Consider the following 18,582-nt stretch of genomic DNA (forward strand, 5'->3'; position numbering starts at 1 on the left):
CAGGGACAGAAATGTGCTCCAGAGTCTCTGAGAATTACTACTGCCATGAGAGTCAGCCTGGGAAGCTGAAACAGCTACAATGGGGTAGCTTGCCTTCCTGTGTGAAAGATTGTCTTCTACTTAATAGAAATTTTTCCTTGGCTAGCCTAGCCAGCTGATGATTGACCCAAGATGTTGAACATTTCAGCAGTCTTATTTTGAGCATTATATAGGCCAACCTCATACTAGGTGTTTGAAGAATAAAATATGAGATTCCCCTACCCTAAAGGAACTTAGGCTAGTAGCTGATTTATAGAGGATCTCATTTCATTGTTCTGGCTCTCACAGAAGCTTGTCCATTTAACATTCTAAGCGTATATATCACAGCATAACTTGGTAACAGGGCTGTACTTGTGTACAGCATGAGTTATACTAAAATGTCTTAAATGTCTGAAACCTTTGCTCTTTGGATAGAAATTAGTGTATTAGAAAGTTAATCTATAGCTTTGATGAATGAAAATAGGTTTTTAGGGTTAAAAGTAGTTTTCAGGTTAAATGTAGAATTGTTGAATCCCTCATGTTTTCTGCTAGATAATAAAGTAGTCAAGGTTTTACTTGTTCCATCTCTTGTAATTGGAAGACAGAAACATTCAGTCATTTGAACAGGGGAATGTTAATATAAAGAGCTATGTATCAGAAATTAGAGTAATGAATGGTACAACCATTGTGGAAAGCAGTATGGCGATTCCTTCAAAAGTTGGAAATACAAATACCATTTGACCCAGCCATCCCATTACTAGGTATATACCCTAAAGAAGTGAGAGCCATAACAAGAACAGATATATGCACGCCGATGTTCATCGCAGCACTATTTACAATAGCCAAAACTTGGAAACAACCTAGATGTCCAACAACTGAGGAATGGATAACCAAACTTTGGTACATTCACACAATGGAATACTATGCAACACTAAAGAATAATGTAGAATCTGCAAAACACCGCATAACGTGGATGAACTTGGAGGACATTATGCTGAGCGAAATAAGTCAGTCACAAAAGGACAAATATTGTATTAGTCCGTTATTGTAAAAGTTAAGGAAAGGTTTATATATTGGAGGACATTTTCTTTGTTGGTTACCAGGGGTGGGAGGGGAGGGGAGGGAATGCTGTTAGATAGATAGAGATAAATATTGATTTGGGTGAAGAGAAGGGCAGTGTACCAAATGTGAGTGACCAATATGGCAGCATTGAGGATGAGAAAGACATAGAGAGTTACATGGGCAGTACAGACAACAAATATGAACCCCTTTGCATATACAGTACTGAGTTGTCAGTGAAAGCAAACATGGGTATAGGGACGGATAGATGGGTGAACAAGCTAAACAATTAGGTATGTCTAAATGGAGAGTGTATCCGGGATCATGTGTAGGGTTGGCAGACAATGGGCCTATAGGTTCGTGTGAGTGATCAGAATTCCCGGGTGTGTGGTGGAGCTGACAAGGGGCAAGGTTGTGGTCGTTACTTGGTCACAGCCAGCTACCCAGAGGGACCGAGTGGTTGATCCTGCGGGCTTGGGACCATAGTCGCAGGGGACATCAAGCTCAATTGGCATAACATACTATACAAAACATTGTTCCACGTACTACTTTGGCGAGTAGTGACTGGGACCTTAAAAGCTAGGAAGCTGCCATCTAGATGCAACAATGGGTCTCTCCTCTTCAAGAAGAAAGAAGAAAAGCAAAATTAATGGAAACAATCAGTCCTGGCGACTGGTACACCATCCGATCTGCAGCCTATGCGGCTATGAGACCAGAAGAACTAGATGGTGCCCAGCTACCACTGCCATCCACTTGGAAGGGATGTAGGAGATCCTGCATAAAGAGGGAACAATGTGGTACAAAACTCAAAATCGTTTGGAGGCCAAAAAAAAAAGAAGGTGGGGACCAGGTTTGCTGGTCCAATGGAGCCTGGTGTAACCACTGAGACTGTGGCCCCTAGTTGCCCTTCGGGTCTGGAATTGAACCCACAACTGTGGTTTCCAGCCAGACAGGGTACAGGCATGTGAGTTGGACATTTGCCTCAGGTGGATGCACGCCCTGGAGAGAACAATCATGGGAGAAGGAAGGGCTGCTTATGCAGAGGGAGATAGCTCGGGGTGCGGAAGAGTATGAAGGGATGGACACTGGGAGGAGGTAGCTATGGGGAGGAAGTGGGAGGGAAGCTGCTGCATTGTAAATTTTGGTCAATGACATGAGACAAAGTATATGTGAACTGCTGTATGAAAAGTGAATTTACTCTGTAAATCTTCACCCAAATCCTAATAAAAAAAAAAAAAAAGAAAGAAAGAAATTAGAGTAATGAGGGATTGGCTGGTAAGAGGAAGAGACAGAAATAGCACCTAATAGGGAGCACCCATTGCCCGTAGGGCTGAGATAGAGGACCCAGGGAAGCTACCTCATCCCCTCACTCCTAGAGTTGGGAACAAAACCTTGTTGAAGAGGATGCAGCTATGGCTCTTTGGAAGGTGCAGAGGCTGATGAAGTGCTCCACTAGTGGCACTGTCCTGCAGAGCCACCTGAGGTAACAGGGAAAGTGAAGGTGCCGTGTGGTGCTGGTTGTGTGTCACTGCACAAGAACTGCACACTTTCAGGAACCTGTCTGGAGGAGTGAATCTCCTTCCTCCTCGATGTCCCTCCAGCACCCTCTACTGACAAAGCTTGACATTGCCAACTTCTGTTACACAGAACCAGCAGTGAAAGATTTGGAGTTGAGAGTCAATACGTCCATAACTGGTCCAGACTCTTAACTGACTTTTGCATTACATTTCAATAATAGACAATTCTTTCACATGTTATTTTCTTTCATTTTTATATAATCCAGAAAAATAAGCAGGGGACAGATTTAAGGTTACCCTTCCAATATAGCTGAGAAAACAGAGAAGTAACTTGCATAAGGTCACGTTATAAGACATTCCTCTAGTTTTAGAATTATTGCGTTAGCTGATACAATAAATGTGCTAGGTACATGCAGAGTACTTAACATGAATCTAATCCTCACCATAAACCATGAAATAGGTAATGCTGTTTTCTCTACTTTACAGGCAAGGAAACTGAGGCAAAGGAAGATGCTATAACTTTCCTACAGCTACTCAGCTCTTAGTTGCAATGCTGATATTTAAATCCGGTCTCTCACATTTCATTTTGAGGTTTTGGCCACTGTATCATGTGGTCTCTCCAAGTCTCCTTGCTACCACATATTACCATGTGTGGATGTTTTTTCCCCTTCTACCACTACCTAAGGTAATTGTTCGCTTTTTTCTTGCCAGTTTAGAAATCAGCCCCCAGAATGTGGATGTCAATGTGCACCCCACAAAGCATGAAGTTCACTTCCTGCATGAGGACAGCATCTTGGAGCGTGTGCAGCAGCATATCGAGAGCAAGCTCCTGGGCTCCAACTCCTCTAGGATGTACTTCACCCAGGTGAGGTCTCCTCACCCGTTTTTCTCTCTGATGCCTTTGCTACCTTGAAGTGTGCCTGCCCCATCAGACATTTTTACCTTCTGCTTTAGGACTTCTTTCCAAGTTTTACTTTAATTTCTTTTTAATTTTTACTGTGATTTGGGTAAAAGTTTACAGAGAAAATTCATCTTCCATACAGCCACTCACATACACTTTGTGTCATGACATTGACTGCAGTTTCCCACAATGCAACAGCTCCCCTCCCACTTCCTCCCCATAGTAACCTCTTCCCTGTGTCCTTACCTCCTTCTGTTCTCCCATGCTTGCTGTCTCCAAGGAGTGTATCCACCTAATGTAAATGTTCAGCTCATATGCCTGTCTTTTGTTTGGCTGGAAGCCACAGGAGTGTGTTCAATTCCACACCTGAAGGCCAGCTTGGGGCCATAGTCTAGGGGTTCCACCAGGCTGTATCAGACCACAAAACCTGGTCCCTTTTGTTTTTTTTTTCCAAGTATTACTTCAATATTTTCTTTAAGCAGCATTTTCTTCTTTGAACCTAACTGAAAGTATTATGCTATTGTGTTAGGGCCCAGAGTCATCTTTACTTTGTCTTTATCTGGAACCTTAGAAAGACCTTCTGAGGAATAGGATGCTTTTTCAATGCATTTTGTACCACTGTAGGTATTTAGGAAGAAATGGTCCCTTGTACACAGAGCAGAGTGGAGGGGCTGTGCCTTGAGGCAGTACGAGGCAGAGTGGAAAGAGTAAAGGCTTTAGTGGCAGACAGACCTGGGTTACCAGCTGTGTGCTTAACCTTCTGTCTTGGTATCCTGGTATTGCCATAACCAAATATGGCGTGTGAGTGGGTTTAAAGAACAGAAAGTTTATATCTTAGTTCCAGAGGCTAGAAGCCCAGATTTCGGGCATTGATATGCCATGTTCTCTCTGTTGGCTTTAGGGGAAGATCCTTCCTTATCTCTTCCAACTTCTGGTAGTCCTAGGTGTTTCTTGGCATTCCTTGGTTGTAGATGGATCCTCACATGGTGTCTTCCTCCGTGTGTGACTCTAGTGTGGTGCCTGTTTTCTCCTTTAATAAGATACCACTCAAGGGATTAGGACCTACCCTACTCTGGTATGATCTCATTAAGTTAATTGACAATATTTGCAAGGAAAAACTATTTCTCCAAGCAAGATGTCATTCATAGGTTAAGGAGTTAGGACTTCAGCGTACCTTTTTGAAGGACATGGTTCAACCCGTAACACCTTCCTTGAGCTTCCATGTCTCCCTCTGTAATGGTGGCACTGGTCTTTCCCACATCAGAGGGTAGTTGTAAGCAGTAGGTGTACTGTGAATGGAAACTTTCTGGCATAGGGCCTGGCACCACTCATAATTACCCAAGTTCTAAGTGCTTATGATTCTAAGTTGCTTCCCCTGTCAGGGGACTCAGTTTTCCCATCTGTAAAATAAGCCAGTTAGATGATATGCTAGCCAGTGGCCCCTCCAAATTCTGAGATGATGTGGTTCTGAGCAGCCCTTTAGTCATGGCAGGGATGTGTTCATCATAAGCGCAGCACACACTGGAACTACAGATGTGGAAACATTGCCCACTAAATTGCATTTGGTCCTGCAAGCAGCAAGTGGGCTTCTGTGGGGCCCCACTTCACAGAAAAATGTTTTAAAATGACCAAGTGAATGCATACTTTCCATAAGAACATTCTTAGAGAATATGCCAGTTACCCTCCCTGGAAAGACCCTTAGTGGAAGACCTAATGGCACTAAGCAGTGAGATTAAAACCAGTTAGGGCAGCCTTTCACCCCTGGGCCCACGCACCTGGAGATACTAGGGCAGAGAGGTATCTGTTGGTGGTACTTCAATATGTGACAGGAGGGGCAGAAGGAGGTTCAAGCCTGGAAACCAGCGGTCATTATTCTGTTTTGATGCACTCTTGATACCACTATTATCCCCAAGGTCTTGTAGAGGTGTAATAAGTGCACAAACCTTTGTGGTATACATGGCTGTAATGAAGATCCATACATTCCCAGTGAGGGCTGACGTGTTTAGTGTGGATAAAGCATGGAGCAGTATCAGCTATGTAGGGAGTGTGTAGTAGCTTGAAGTTGCTGTTGTTTTTGACTCAGTGATTGTCCTCTCTATGCCCAGTTGAGGTCCATGGACGGAGATTGATCAGAGATCATAGAGTGAGTCCATGGCTCCACTAGGAAAAGAATCTTTTGCCTTCCCTTTTTGTCTTATCCTAGATGAGTCAGATTCGTTTTATTTTCCCATTTACTCTGCAGAGTCCTAACTAGTGTGTGTTTAGAAGGAGAGTGGATTTCTGGATCAGAGGGCCTTCGTTTATTAGTGTAGTGACATCAGCTCTGCAGGCTCCTCCTCACTGCTGTGGAACACTGCTTTGGGTGGAGGGGTTCAAACTCAGAGCTGTCCCTGTTCCCTTGGGGTGTTGGAATACCTTCTGTTGTCAACAGCAGGGGAGCTCTGGTAGCATAGTGCCTAAGGCTAACCAGAAGTCTGGTGGTTTAAACCCACCAGAAGGAAGGAAGGTTGGACGATCTATTTCTGTAGTGATACTGCCTTGGAAACCCAAGGAGGGGTTGCTATGAGTGAGGTTCAACTCGATGGCAAACAGCAACAACAACGTCAACAGCAGGGCATGCTGGTTCCCACCTTTGTGATTGTGGAGCCATCTTCTTGCTTCCCAGCTTGTGTTTTGCACTCTTTTGCCCTGGGCCAGTACATTATAAGCCCTGGGGTATAGTGAAACCACTTGGTATGTAAATCAGGAACCCTGGAGACTCATTGCAGGTTTGCTGCAACTGTCTGATTTTGGACAACGTCTTTCATTTTTCTATGCTTTAAAATTACCATCCGTAGGTCATGTTAATTTCTACTTTCCACTTACGGATATCCCAAAGGCAGATAAGTAAAAGATTTACAAGAGTTTTGCATTCTCTGGGAAGAAAGGTTTTTCCTTTTCCAGCAAAGTTGCTATTTTATTGTTTACTTTGAATGACTTTTTCCTCTCTATCACTATATCATAGCTGTTAACATATAAACATATATTAAAGATTGTTGTTATTTTCTTTTTGATGCTCAAATTATCCCATCTTAGTCCAGCTGATACTACTTTAAGCTGGTACTCTTGTCCTTTTAACCTAGTCCCATTAGCCTTTGATAGTTTCTGATCACACTGGCTATTGCAAGTTTACTTTGTAGTTTTCTCAGTTACTGCCCTGCACTCAGCCCTTTCTCCAAGGAACTCTGGTTCATTTTATGGCGAAATATTTTTTGTTGTTGCAGTTAGGTGCCGTTGAGTTGGTTCCAACTCATAGTGAACCTGTGTACAATACAATAAAACATGCCCAGTCCTGCACCATCCTCACAATCGTTGGCATGCTTGAGCCCATCATTGCAGCCATTGTGTCAGTCCATCTTGTTGAGGGTCTTCTGCTTTTTCATTGACCCTCTGTTTGACCAAGCATGATATCCATGGTAGTTAAGGTTATGTGTCAACTTGGCTGGGCCTGGTTTTGGTGGGTGGGCAGCTGGATATAGTATTCTCTGTGATGAGACTGGTAATCAACTCCATGATGGAATCGACTGTGAGCAGCTGAGTAGCTGCTGTAGGATTGTGGCAGTATATAAGGAGAAGCTTTGGGAATGGTCTGTAGCTTTTGGCACACTTAAATCCTGCATGTAGCCAAGTCGTTGTTCAGCAGCCTGCCATATTGTCTGCCAGTCTTGGGACTCTTAATAGACTTGAATCAGTGGCCTGCCATGCGGTTTGGTAATATTCACAACTGTGCTTTTTACATGTTGACATTGGAGCAAGAGGCAGAGCTGAAGCCCGAGGTCTAGGGCCTGGCATTTTGAACTCAGACTTCTAGCCTCCAAAACTGGGGGAGAATAGACGCCTGATTGTTAAAGCCATTGCATTTGTGGTACTTTTCTGTTAGAGTGGCACTAGAGTACAAAAACAATAATTCTTCTCCAGAGATTAGTCTCTTCTAACAACATGACCCACATAGGTGAGATGAAGTCATTCTCCCTTAGAAGCCATCCTTACTTCCAACGAGGATTCTAGCTATATTTCTTCCAAGACAGGTGTGTTTATTCTTCCAGCAGTCCATAGTATATTCAGTATTCTTCACCAACATCACAATTCAAATGCATCCATTTTTCTGTGGTCTTCTTTATTCATTGTCCAACTCTTACGTGCATATGAGGCTGTTGAAAATACCATGGTTTGGGTCAGGCACACCTTAGTCTTCACAGTGACATTTTTGCTCTTTAGCTCTTTAAAGAGGTCTTTTGCAGGAGATTTACCAAATGCAGTATGTCATTTGATATCTGACTGTTGCTTCCATGGGTGTTGATTATAGATCCAAGTAAAATGAAATTGTTGACAATTTCAATCTTTCTCCATGTATCATGATGTTGCTTATTGGTCCAGTTGTGAGGATTTTTGTTCATGTTGAGATGTAATCCATACTGAAAGATGTAGTCTTTTATCTTCATCAGTAAGTGCTTCATGTTGCTTTAGCAAGCAAGGTTGTGTTATCGGCATACTGCAGGTTATTAATAAGTCTTCCTTCAGAGGAAATCCTTTATATGATTTCAGTCTTTTACAATTTATCAAGGCCTTGCTTTGTGACCCAATATGTGTTCTGTCCTGCAGAATGACCCATGTGCCCTGGAGTAGAATGTATACTGTGTCTTTTAATTCTAATTGGTTTATACTGTCATGCAAGTTCTCTGTTTCTTTGTTGATCTTCTTTCTAGATGTTCTGTCCAATAATGAAAGTGGTGTATTGAAGTCTCCAACTATTACTGTAGCACTACTGTCCATTTCTCCCTTCAGCTCTGTGTTTGCTTCCTGTATTTAGGTGCTCTGATGTTGAATGCGTATATATTTGTGATCATTATATCGTCTTGATTAATTGATCCTTTTATGCCATCTTTATCTCTTCTGACACATTTTGTATCAAAGTCTACTTTGTCTGATATTAAGATGGCCACCCCAACTCTCTTTTGGTCATTATTTGCATAGAATGATTTTTTCCATTGTTCTACTTTGAACTTCTTTATGGTCTTGGTTTAAGATGTGTCTCTTTTAAACAGCATATGTTGGATCATGGTTTTTTTTTTTTTTAAATCCATTCTGCCACTTTCTGCCTTTTGATTGTAGCATTTAGTCCGTTTACATTCACTGTAATTACTGATAAGACGTGTCTTACTTCTGACATTTTATTGTTGTTTTTTTGCGTGTTTTGAGCCTTGCTTGTCTTTTACTACTGCTTGCTTTTGTGTATTGTTAGTTTATTGTCCTAAGCCTTTTAGGTTCCTGTCTCTTTTCCATTTGTGTATGCTTTTTGTATATTTTCTTAGTGATTACCATGAATATTGCATTTAATGGCTTGTTTTTATAACATTCTAGGGTAAGTTGATACCAACTTCAGTAACAAGAAATTCTGTATACCTTTCTCTACTCCCCTTTTGTTGTTGTTATTACTAATTATGTGTTTATAATTCTTGTATCCTGTGACATAATTTTATCCTTGATTTTTATAGATTTGTTATTGAAAAAGTATACACTTTTACATATATAATACTGCATTATCAGTAATAACAAACATTAATCTACAGGTGGATATATTGGTAAATGATCAAGTATGTCTGCATAAAAGGGAATTACCCATGATCATATATAAGTTTGACAGATGGTATTTCTATATATGTATTTATATGTGTTATAAAAATACCTATATATATATAATAAAGTTAATCAGGTAAAGTGATGATAACTTCTTAGCCACAGCCATACATCCTGAGGGATGTATGGGCCCACAGGCTCAAGACCATGTTCTACATCCAACTTTGGTGAGTAGTGACTAAGGTCTTAAACGCTTGCAGGCAGCTATCTAAGATGAAGAAAACCAAAGACACATGGAAACAATTAGCCCAAGGGACTAGTAGATCGTGTGAACCTCAGCCTAGATGACTCTCAAATCAGAAGAACTAGATGGTGCCCAGCTGCCACTGTCAGTCACTCTGAAAGGGACCAAAATAGGAGATCCTGGATAGAGTGGGAGTAAATTGTGGAACAAAATGTGAAATCATAAAGACCAGACTTACTGGTCTGATAGAAACTGGTGAAACCCTTGAGACTATGGCCCCTAGTCACCCTTTGTGCCTAGAATTGAACTCACTTCTGTGGCTTCCAGCCAAACAGTAGACAGGTGTATAAGGTGAACATTAACACCAGGTTGGTGTACTCCTTAGAATGATCAACCACGATAGATCAGAAGGGCAGTATTTATACAGAGAGAGAGCTTAGAGGGCAGAATGCATAGGAGAGAAGGACACAGATAAGAAGTAACCACAGGAGGAAGGTGGGATAGCAATCAATGTCATTAAACAAAATGTATTTGAACTGTTGTATGGAAAATGAATTTACTCTGTAAACTTACAACCAAATCACAATTAAAAAGAAAGGAAAAAAGGTGAAGGAGAAAACATTTAGAATTATCTGACATGGAATACCTCATAACTAGCCTTTATACTTGTACATGCATTTTCCTTTATTAGGGATCTTTCTTTTTATGTATAGCTTTGAACTACTTTCAGTGTCTTTTCCCTTCCCTATAGAACTCCTATTAATTTTCTTTTGTAGGGTCATTCTTGTGGATATGAACTTTCAGCTTCCGTTTGTCTGGGAATGCTTTAATTTCACCATCATTCTTGAATGATGGTTTTGTTGGGTAAGGTATTCTTGATTGGCAGGGTTTTTTTTTTCCCCCAGTACTTTACATATATCATTACATTGTCTTCTGGCCTCCAGTGCTGAGGAGAAATCAGCACTTAATCTTATTGGGGATGCTTTGTTTGTGATTGTTTGGTTCTCTTTCACTGTTTTCAGGATTCTCACTTTAATTTTTGAGAACATAATCATGATAGATCTTAGTGTAGATCTCTTTGGGTTTTTCTTGTATGGGGTTCTTTGGGTTTCTTGGATTTATAGATTCATGTCCTTCATAGATTGGGGACATTTTCTGTCTTCTCATTTTTTCAACCAGCTTCTTTGTGGGAGAAAGATGAGGGAGTCTGCTTCTCTGTAAAGATTGACAGCCATGGAAGCCCTATGAGGTAGTTTGACTCTGTCCTCTGGGGTTGCTATGAGTCAAAATCAACTTGATAGCAGTGGGTTTGATGTTTTTATTTCTTCAAATATTCTTTTTGTACCTTTCTCTCTCTCCTTCTGGAATTCCCATGATGTGTTATTTATAGTAGGTCTCTTTTTGATGTCCTGTAATTACATTTAATTGTGATCAGCCTTCTTGAGCCTCTGTTCTTTCTGCTTTTCAGCATCTGAATTTTGACTATTTTATCCTCTAATTCACTGACTCTTCTGCCTGATTATGTCTGTTGGTAGATCCTTCTGTTGTTTCTCATTTGAGTTACTGTCCCTTTCAATTGCAATATCTCTTTTTATAGATCCTCATTTTATTCATGCATTGTTTTCCTAATTAGTTTTAGCTCTTTGCCTTTCTTTTTCCATAGTTCTTGAAGTATGTTTAATGTTGAATTATAGTCTTCCATTTTTTTCATTATTTGGTCATCCTTAGATTCACTTTTACTCCTTTTGTCATGTTCATTTGAATGGGCCATTATTTCTCTGTTCTTTGTGTGTGTGTATTGTGATTTTTTGTTGGGCCATTGAATTTTTGAGGGTTTTAACTTTCTTAGTTATCTCTTGTATTTGCTATTTTTGCCCATACTATTTTCTGCTAAAAACTGGGGAATCTGACCAGAGCATGACACTGTCTCCCTGACCTGGTAATTATTGATTGCTAAGCTATTGCAAGGAGCCCTGGTAGCATAGTGCCTGAGGCACTTGACTGCTAACCAGAAGGCTATCAGTTCAAACCCACCAGCCACTCCTCGGAAGGAAGGTTGGGCAATCTACTTCTGTAGTGATACTTCCTCAGAAACCCAAGGAGGGGTCGCCATGAGTTGGGTCTGACTCTACGGCACATAACAACAACAATAAACTGTTGCAAATTGCTCTAGATGGTCCCTGCAGTAGAGTCTGCATAGTCAGAACTGTCCCTGCCTCCCTGTGCGTTGCATAGCTCAGTCCTCTGCAACCACCGGCAGTCCAATCTGGGATTCAGTTTGGGTCTGTTACTCCCCTTACAATTGGTGCTGAGGACTGGTGCTGAGGACTGCTGCTGTCTGAGGCTTGTGTGTATTTATTGTATTTGTGGGGGAGGGTTGGAATGATGGTCTGTTTACCCCATCTCCCTACTTTCTATACTTACATGTTTTATTTTACACTCTAAATTTTGGGCAGAATTTCTCTTGTCATCTTAACTAATGGACATTTTAGTAGCTCTAGCTTTCTCCTCTAATACTCCATTTTGGGACCTGGACATCTATTCATATACTGAATCTCTCTACTATTTTCTTTTTATATACAGACTTTGCTACCAGGACTTTCTGGTACCTCTGTGGAAATAGTTAAGTCCACAATGGGTGTGACCCCCTCTTCTGCTTCTGGAAGTGGAGACAAGGTCTATGCCCACCAAATGGTCCGTACAGATTCCCGAGAACAGAAACTTGATGCCTTTCTGCAGCCTGTGAACAAGGCTCTGTCCTGCCAGCCCCAGCCCATGGTCCCAAAAGATAGCACAGATGATTCTAGTGGCAACACTAGGCAGCAAGATGAGGAGATGCTCGAACTCCCAGCCCCTGCTGAGGTGGCTGCCGACAATCAGGACATGGAGAGGGAAGTTACAAAGGGGACTTCGGAAACATCGGAGAAGAGAGGGCCTACTTCTAGTCCAGCCAACCCCAGGTATGACTCTTTGGGAAAAGTGTAACTTGCTTCCTTTGTTCTTTAATAAAACTTCCGCCTTTTGCTTTGCATGAACCACTTGTGTCTTTTCTCTGCCTGACTTGTCCTCTGCCTCCATTAGGGCAATGATGTGGCATTGTCCACCGTCTGCCCTTGACCATGGCTTTGAGAGTCACATACCATAATCTCCTTTGAAATATCTTAAATATCCATAATTCCAAGCATTAGTTAAATTCATCAGAAGATTGAGCCTTTACTTTCAGTAAAGGATTTTGATAAAGCCCTAACACCAACACAAATAACGCAACGCACTGCTGTGGAGTCAGATCCAACTCTTAGCGATCCCTCCTTGGGTTTCTCAGATGGCATCACTATGGAAGTAGATTGCCCAACCTTCCTTCTGAGGAATGGCTGGTGGGTTTGAACTGCCAGCCTTCTGGTTAGCAGTTAGATACCTTAGGCACTAGGCCACCAGAGATCCCTTGCATTGCTTTTAAAGAGAGAAGCCTGAAATCTCCAGGATGTCCTCTTTCATCCTTTGGCTCTTTACAGAAGAAACACTCTTTTTCAATCCAGTTGTTTATAAAACTCCCTGAAGCACTTGAGCCAGTGGTGAATGATAGCTGGAGAAAGGGAGCAGGAACAGTAATAGTAAAGCCTGTCATTTGATTTTGAGAATTTCCAGTGTGCACTTTGAAGGTACTCTATAGCTGTTAAAGCACTGAAATCTGTAAGATGGGTATTCTTTTCTCATTGTGGACAGGTACCGAGCCTGGAGCTCAGGGCTAAGGCAGTTGGCCAAAGTTGCACATCTTCTTGGTTGCTGAGTACCAAATCCCTGGCACTAATTGGCCATTTGAATTTGGATGAGTTGCCTAACCTCTCTGCATTCCAGTTTGCTCATTTGAGTCAGTCTATCTAGATGGCCTTTAAGGACTTTTTCTAAGGAATGATAAAAGAAACTGATGTTTATTGAGTAGCTACTATGTGCCAGGTACTTCATATAATTATCTTATTTGATGCTGTTAACAGCCCATCACAGTAAGTGTTATGCTTGTTTTTATCACTTGTCGAATGAATCCCTCAAATGATTTGCCAGCAGCAGTCACAGAAATCTTTTAAAACTAGAAATCACACTGTGTCACTCCTTTGCTGAAAACCTTTCAGTGGGTTTCCATGGCACTTGGGATAAAACTGAGTCCTGCACCTTGCCCTCCCTCCAGCCTACCACTTCCCTCTCACAGCCACACTGGTCTCATGGCTGTTCCTCAACTGACTGTGCTTATCCCTGCCTTGCCCTTGCTGTTTCCTTGGTCTAGGAATGCTCTGACTTCTTGTCCCTCAGGTCTCAGTTGAAAGGTTGCATCTTGCCAGAGGCCTTCTTTGTCCATTTAGTCTAAAAATTCCCACTTCTCCCTGTCATTCTAATACATTACCTTGTTTTATTTTCTTCATATCACTTTCTCACTATATGAAATTGGCGCTTTTCTTTGCTGTTTGACTCCCTTACTGAAAATTAAGCACCATGTGGGTAGGCACTTTGTCCCAGTTATTGCTCTATGTAATTGTTACATAACAATGCCTGATGGATGATTAGATGGAAAAAGGAATGAATGAGACTTGGCAAAGTCAGTTGAGTTGCCCAAGGCCCTGTGTCTATACTCCCAAGTTCTGCTATGTGCAGCTGCATGGCCAGCTGCAGAGGTTTGAGGGTTATCAAAAAAGTAGTGTTTGGAAGAACAACCTGATCTCGCTAGTCGACCATCAGCACAGGGATCCTTCTGCAGATGTGCAGAGCCATCACAGAGAAGCTGTTACCTTCTCTATTATATAACACACACATACATACAAAATTGAAAAGTAGTGGCCTGCTGGTTTCTTTTCTTCATTGCAGAAAAAGACTTCGGGAAGACTCTGATGTAGAAATGGTGGAAGATGGTTCGCAAAAGGAAATGACAGCAGCCTGTACCCCCCGGAGAAGGATTATTAATCTCACCAGTATTTTGAATCTCCAAGAAGAAATTAATGAGCGGGGACATGAGAGTACGTAAGTTCTGAGGTCTCCCTGTGACTCCAAGTGCCTGAATGGCTGACATGAAGTGTTTGGAAGTGCAGAAAGTATTTATGCTGTCAGGATGGCCACTGCAATGTGCAGGAAAAACCTCTTTTCCATCATAATTTAATTTCAGGCTCAACTCATGACCAAAGTATGTGAGACAAAGTCTGTCCATTCTTACCTCCAAAGAGCATTCTGGCTGCACTTCCTCCAGGACAGAAAGTTCTTTTAGCAGTCCATGGTACTTTCAGCATTCTTCACCAACACCACAGCTCAAAAGCATCAATTCTTCTTCAGTCTTCCTTATTCATTGTCCACCTCTCACATGCATAAGAGGCGATTGAAAATACCATGGGTTGTGTCATGCACACCTTAGTCCTCAAGGAGACATCTTTGCTCTTCAGCACTCGAAAGAGGTCCTTTGCAGCCTATTTGCCCAGTGCTATACGTCGTCTGATGTCTGCACTGCTGCTTCCATTGGCGTTGATTGTAGAACCAAGCAATATGAAGTCTTTGACAATTTCAGTCTTTTCTCCATTTATCATAATGCTGCGTATAGGTCCAGCTTTGAGGATTTTTGTTTTCTTTATATTGAGATGTAATCCATACTGCAGACTGTATTCTTTAGTCTTCATCAGTAAGTGCTTCAAGTCATCCTCACTTTTAGCAAGCAAAGTTGTGTTGTCAGCGTATCGCAGGTTGTTAATTATTCTTCCTCCAATCCTGATGCCATGTTTTTCTTCATATAGTCCAGCTTCTCAGATTATTTGCTTAGCATACTGATTGAATAAGTATGGTGAAAGGATACAACCCTGATGCACTCCCTTGTTGATTTTAAACCATATAGTGTTCCCTTTTTCTGTTCGAATGACAGCCTCCTGGTCTGTGTACACGTTCCTTATGGGTACAATTAAGTGTTCTGGAATTCCCATTCTTCTGAATGTTATCCATAATTTGTTATGATCCACACAATCAAATGCTTTTGTATAGTCAGTAAAACACAAGTAAACATCTTTCTGGTATTCTTTGCTTTGAGCCAAGATCCACCTGACATTAGCTATGACATCCCTTGCCCCACATTCTCTTCGGAATCCAGCTTGTATTTCTGGAAGTTCTCTGTCAATATACTGCTGCAACCGTTTTTGAAATATCTTCTGTAAGATTTTCCTTGTATGCAATATTAATGATATTGTTTGATAATTTCCACATTCTGTGGGATCACCTTTCTTTGGAATGGGTACAAATATGGATCTTTTCCAGTCAGTTGGCCAGGTAGCTGTCTTCTAAATCTGTTGGCATAACCAAGTGAGTGCCTCCAGTGGGGCATCCATTTGTTGAAACATCTCAGTGGGTGTTCCATCAATTCCTGGAGCCTGGTTCTTCGCCAGTTGTTTCAGTGCAGCTTCGACTTCTTCCTTCAGTACCATTGGTTCTTGATCATATGCCACCTCCTAAAATAGATGAAGATTGACCAGTTCTTTTTGGTATAGTGACTATGTGTATTACTTCCATCTTCTTTTGATGCTTCCTGCATGATTCAATATTTTGCCCATAGAATCGTTCAGTATTGCAACTCAAGGCTTAATTTTTTTCCTCAGTTATTTCAGCTTGAGAGATGCCAAGCGTGTTCTTCCCTTTTGGTTTTTTAACGCCAGGTCTTTGCACATTTCATTATAGTAATTGGCTCTGTCTGCTCTAGCTGCTCTTTGAAATCTTCTGTTCAGCTCTTTTATCTTGTCATTTCTTCCATTAGCTTTAGCTACTCTTAGTTTGAGGGCAGGTTTCAGAGTCTCTTGTGACATGCATTTTGGTCCTTTCTCTCTTTCTCGTCTTTTTAATGACCTCTTCCTTTCTTCATGGATGTTGCTCTTGATGTCATCCCACAGTTCTTCTGGTTTTTGGTCATTGGTGTTCAGTGCTTCAGATCTGTTGTTTAGGTGGTCTTTAAACTCAGGAGGGATATATTCAAGGTCATATTTTGGCTCTCATGGACTTGTTTTAATTGTCTTCAGCTTCAACTTGAACTTGCATATGAGCAATTGATGGTCTGTTCTACTGAAAGCTCCTGGCCTAGTTTTGGCTGAAGATATTGAGCTTTTCCATCTCCTCTTGCCACAGATGTAGTCATTCTGATTCCTGTGTACACCATCTGGCAAAGTCTACATATATAGCTGCCATTTGTGCTGTTGAAAAAAGGTATTTGCAATGAATAAGTCATTGGTCTTGCAAAATTATGTCATGCAATCTCCAACATTATTTCTGTCTCCAAGGCCAAATGAGGGAGCTCTGGTAGCATAGTGGCAAAGGCACTTGACTGCTCACCAGAAGGCTGGCGGTTCAAACCCACCAGCCACTCCTCGGAAGGAAGGTTGGGCAATCCTACTTCCATAGTGATACTGCCTCGGAAACCCAAGGAGGGGTCGCTATGAGTCGGGGCCGACTCGACGGCAAACAACAACAACAACAACAAGGCCAAATTTTCCAACTACTGGTGATTCTTCTTTGTTTCCAACTTTTGCATTCCAGTCACCAGTGATAAGCAACACATCTTGATTGCATGTTTGGTTAATTTCAGACTGCAGAAGTTGATAAAAATCTTCAGTTTCCTCCTCTTTGGCTTTGGTGGTTGGTGCGTAAATTTGAATGTTAGTAGTATTAATGGGTCTTCCTTGTAGACATATGGATATTATCTTATCACTGACAACATTGTACTTCAGGACAGATCTTGAAACATTCTTTGTCATGATGAATGCCACGCCATTCCTCTTCAGTTTGTCATTCCAAGTATAGTAGATCATATGATTGTCTGATTCAAAATGCCCAAAACCAGTCTTTTTCAGCTCACTAATGCCTAGGATATCAATCTTTATGAGTTCCATTTCATTTTTTACAGCTTCCCATTTTCCTAGATTCATACTTCATATATTCCATGTCACGATTATTAATGGATGTTTTCAGCTTTTTCTCCTCAATTTGAGTCATGCCACATCAGCACATGGAGGTCCTGAAAGACTTACTTTATCCATATCAAGGTTGGTTCTACTCTGAAGAGGCAGCTCTTCCCCAGTCCTATTTTGAGTGCCTTCTGACTCAAGGGGCTCATCTTCCTGCGCTGTTGGACAGTGTTTCCAAGCTATTCCTAAAGTTGCCCAGTAATGTATCAGACAGTGTTTCTCTACTATTCATAAGGTTTTCCCTGGCCAATATATGGGCTATGAGGAGGAGGGAATATGGAGAGGATAAGGTTCTACCTTGGATAAAGGGATCAGAAAAGGCCTCTCTATGGAAGTGATATTGAAGCTAAAACCTGAGTTAAAAGAAAATCATCCATGTTCATTTTAGTAGAATTAGTTACTATTCTCATTAAAACATAGGAATGAAAGTAAGCAGACATTTAAATAATCTTCAGTTGGTTTCTGAAGCAAAAGGCAGCATAATGATCAGTAAAATTCTTAGCCTGTGACCCGCATGAGATGTGGTGGGGCTGCAAGTGCACAGGCTTTGGAGGTAGCCCTGCATTCAAATCCTGGCTCCATAGCTTCCCACTCTGTGACCTTAGACTCCTGCCACACTTTTTTCTTCATCTTTAAGGTGAGATTTCTTTTGCCTGTTTTAAAGATTGTTGTGTTGATGAGAGATAAAATGTAAATGAAACACTTGGGACAGAGTAAGGTAATCAATACTTATTTTTCTATCCTCAAGCTAAAGCTTAGTAATAAATCATTATCATCTTCCTTAGAAATACCTTTTGAAAATACAAGAGCATAAAGATTAATTTTGGTCCTTGTTACTTCAAAACTAATTTATAATTTTAGGAATTAAAGGGAGCTTCTCTTAGGAGCATAATGCCTAAGGCATTTAACTGCTAACCAGAAGGATGGCGGTTCAAATGCACCAGCCACTACTTGGAAAGAAGATTGGGCAATCTACTTCCATAGAGATACCTACCGCCTTGGAAACCCAGGGAGGGGTCACTGTGAGTCAGATCCGACTCAACAGCAGTGAGTTTGGAATTTTTTTTGGTTTTTCTCACCTCTTAAGGAAGCTTGGTGGCTCAGTGGTTAAGCTCTCAGCTGCTAACCAAATCATTGGCAGTTTGAACTCACCAGCCCTTCCATGGGAGAAAGATGTGGCAGTCTGCTTCCATAAAGAGTACAACCTTAGAAACCTAATGGAGCAGTTCTCCTTTGCCATATAGGGTTGCTATAAGT

The 18,582-nt window shown here is 41.3% G+C and overlaps 1 protein-coding gene across 1 annotated transcript in view; it reads left to right on the plus strand.

Moving 5' to 3' along the window:
- Window positions 1-18,582, plus strand: part of MLH1 (mutL homolog 1) — a 65,353-nt gene that overhangs the window by 27,158 nt on the left and 19,613 nt on the right. Inside the window, exons 11-13 of the mRNA XM_007945683.2 lie at window positions 3,306-3,459; window positions 11,939-12,315; window positions 14,210-14,358. Coding sequence (XP_007943874.1) covers window positions 3,306-3,459; window positions 11,939-12,315; window positions 14,210-14,358 — 680 coding nt within the window. The remainder of the gene's footprint in view (window positions 1-3,305; window positions 3,460-11,938; window positions 12,316-14,209; window positions 14,359-18,582) is intronic.

This window comes from Orycteropus afer, unplaced genomic scaffold (assembly GCF_000298275.1).
Source record: "Orycteropus afer afer isolate SDZICR_OR568_19922 unplaced genomic scaffold, OryAfe1.0 scaffold00142, whole genome shotgun sequence".
Taxonomy (NCBI): domain Eukaryota; kingdom Metazoa; phylum Chordata; class Mammalia; order Tubulidentata; family Orycteropodidae; genus Orycteropus; species Orycteropus afer.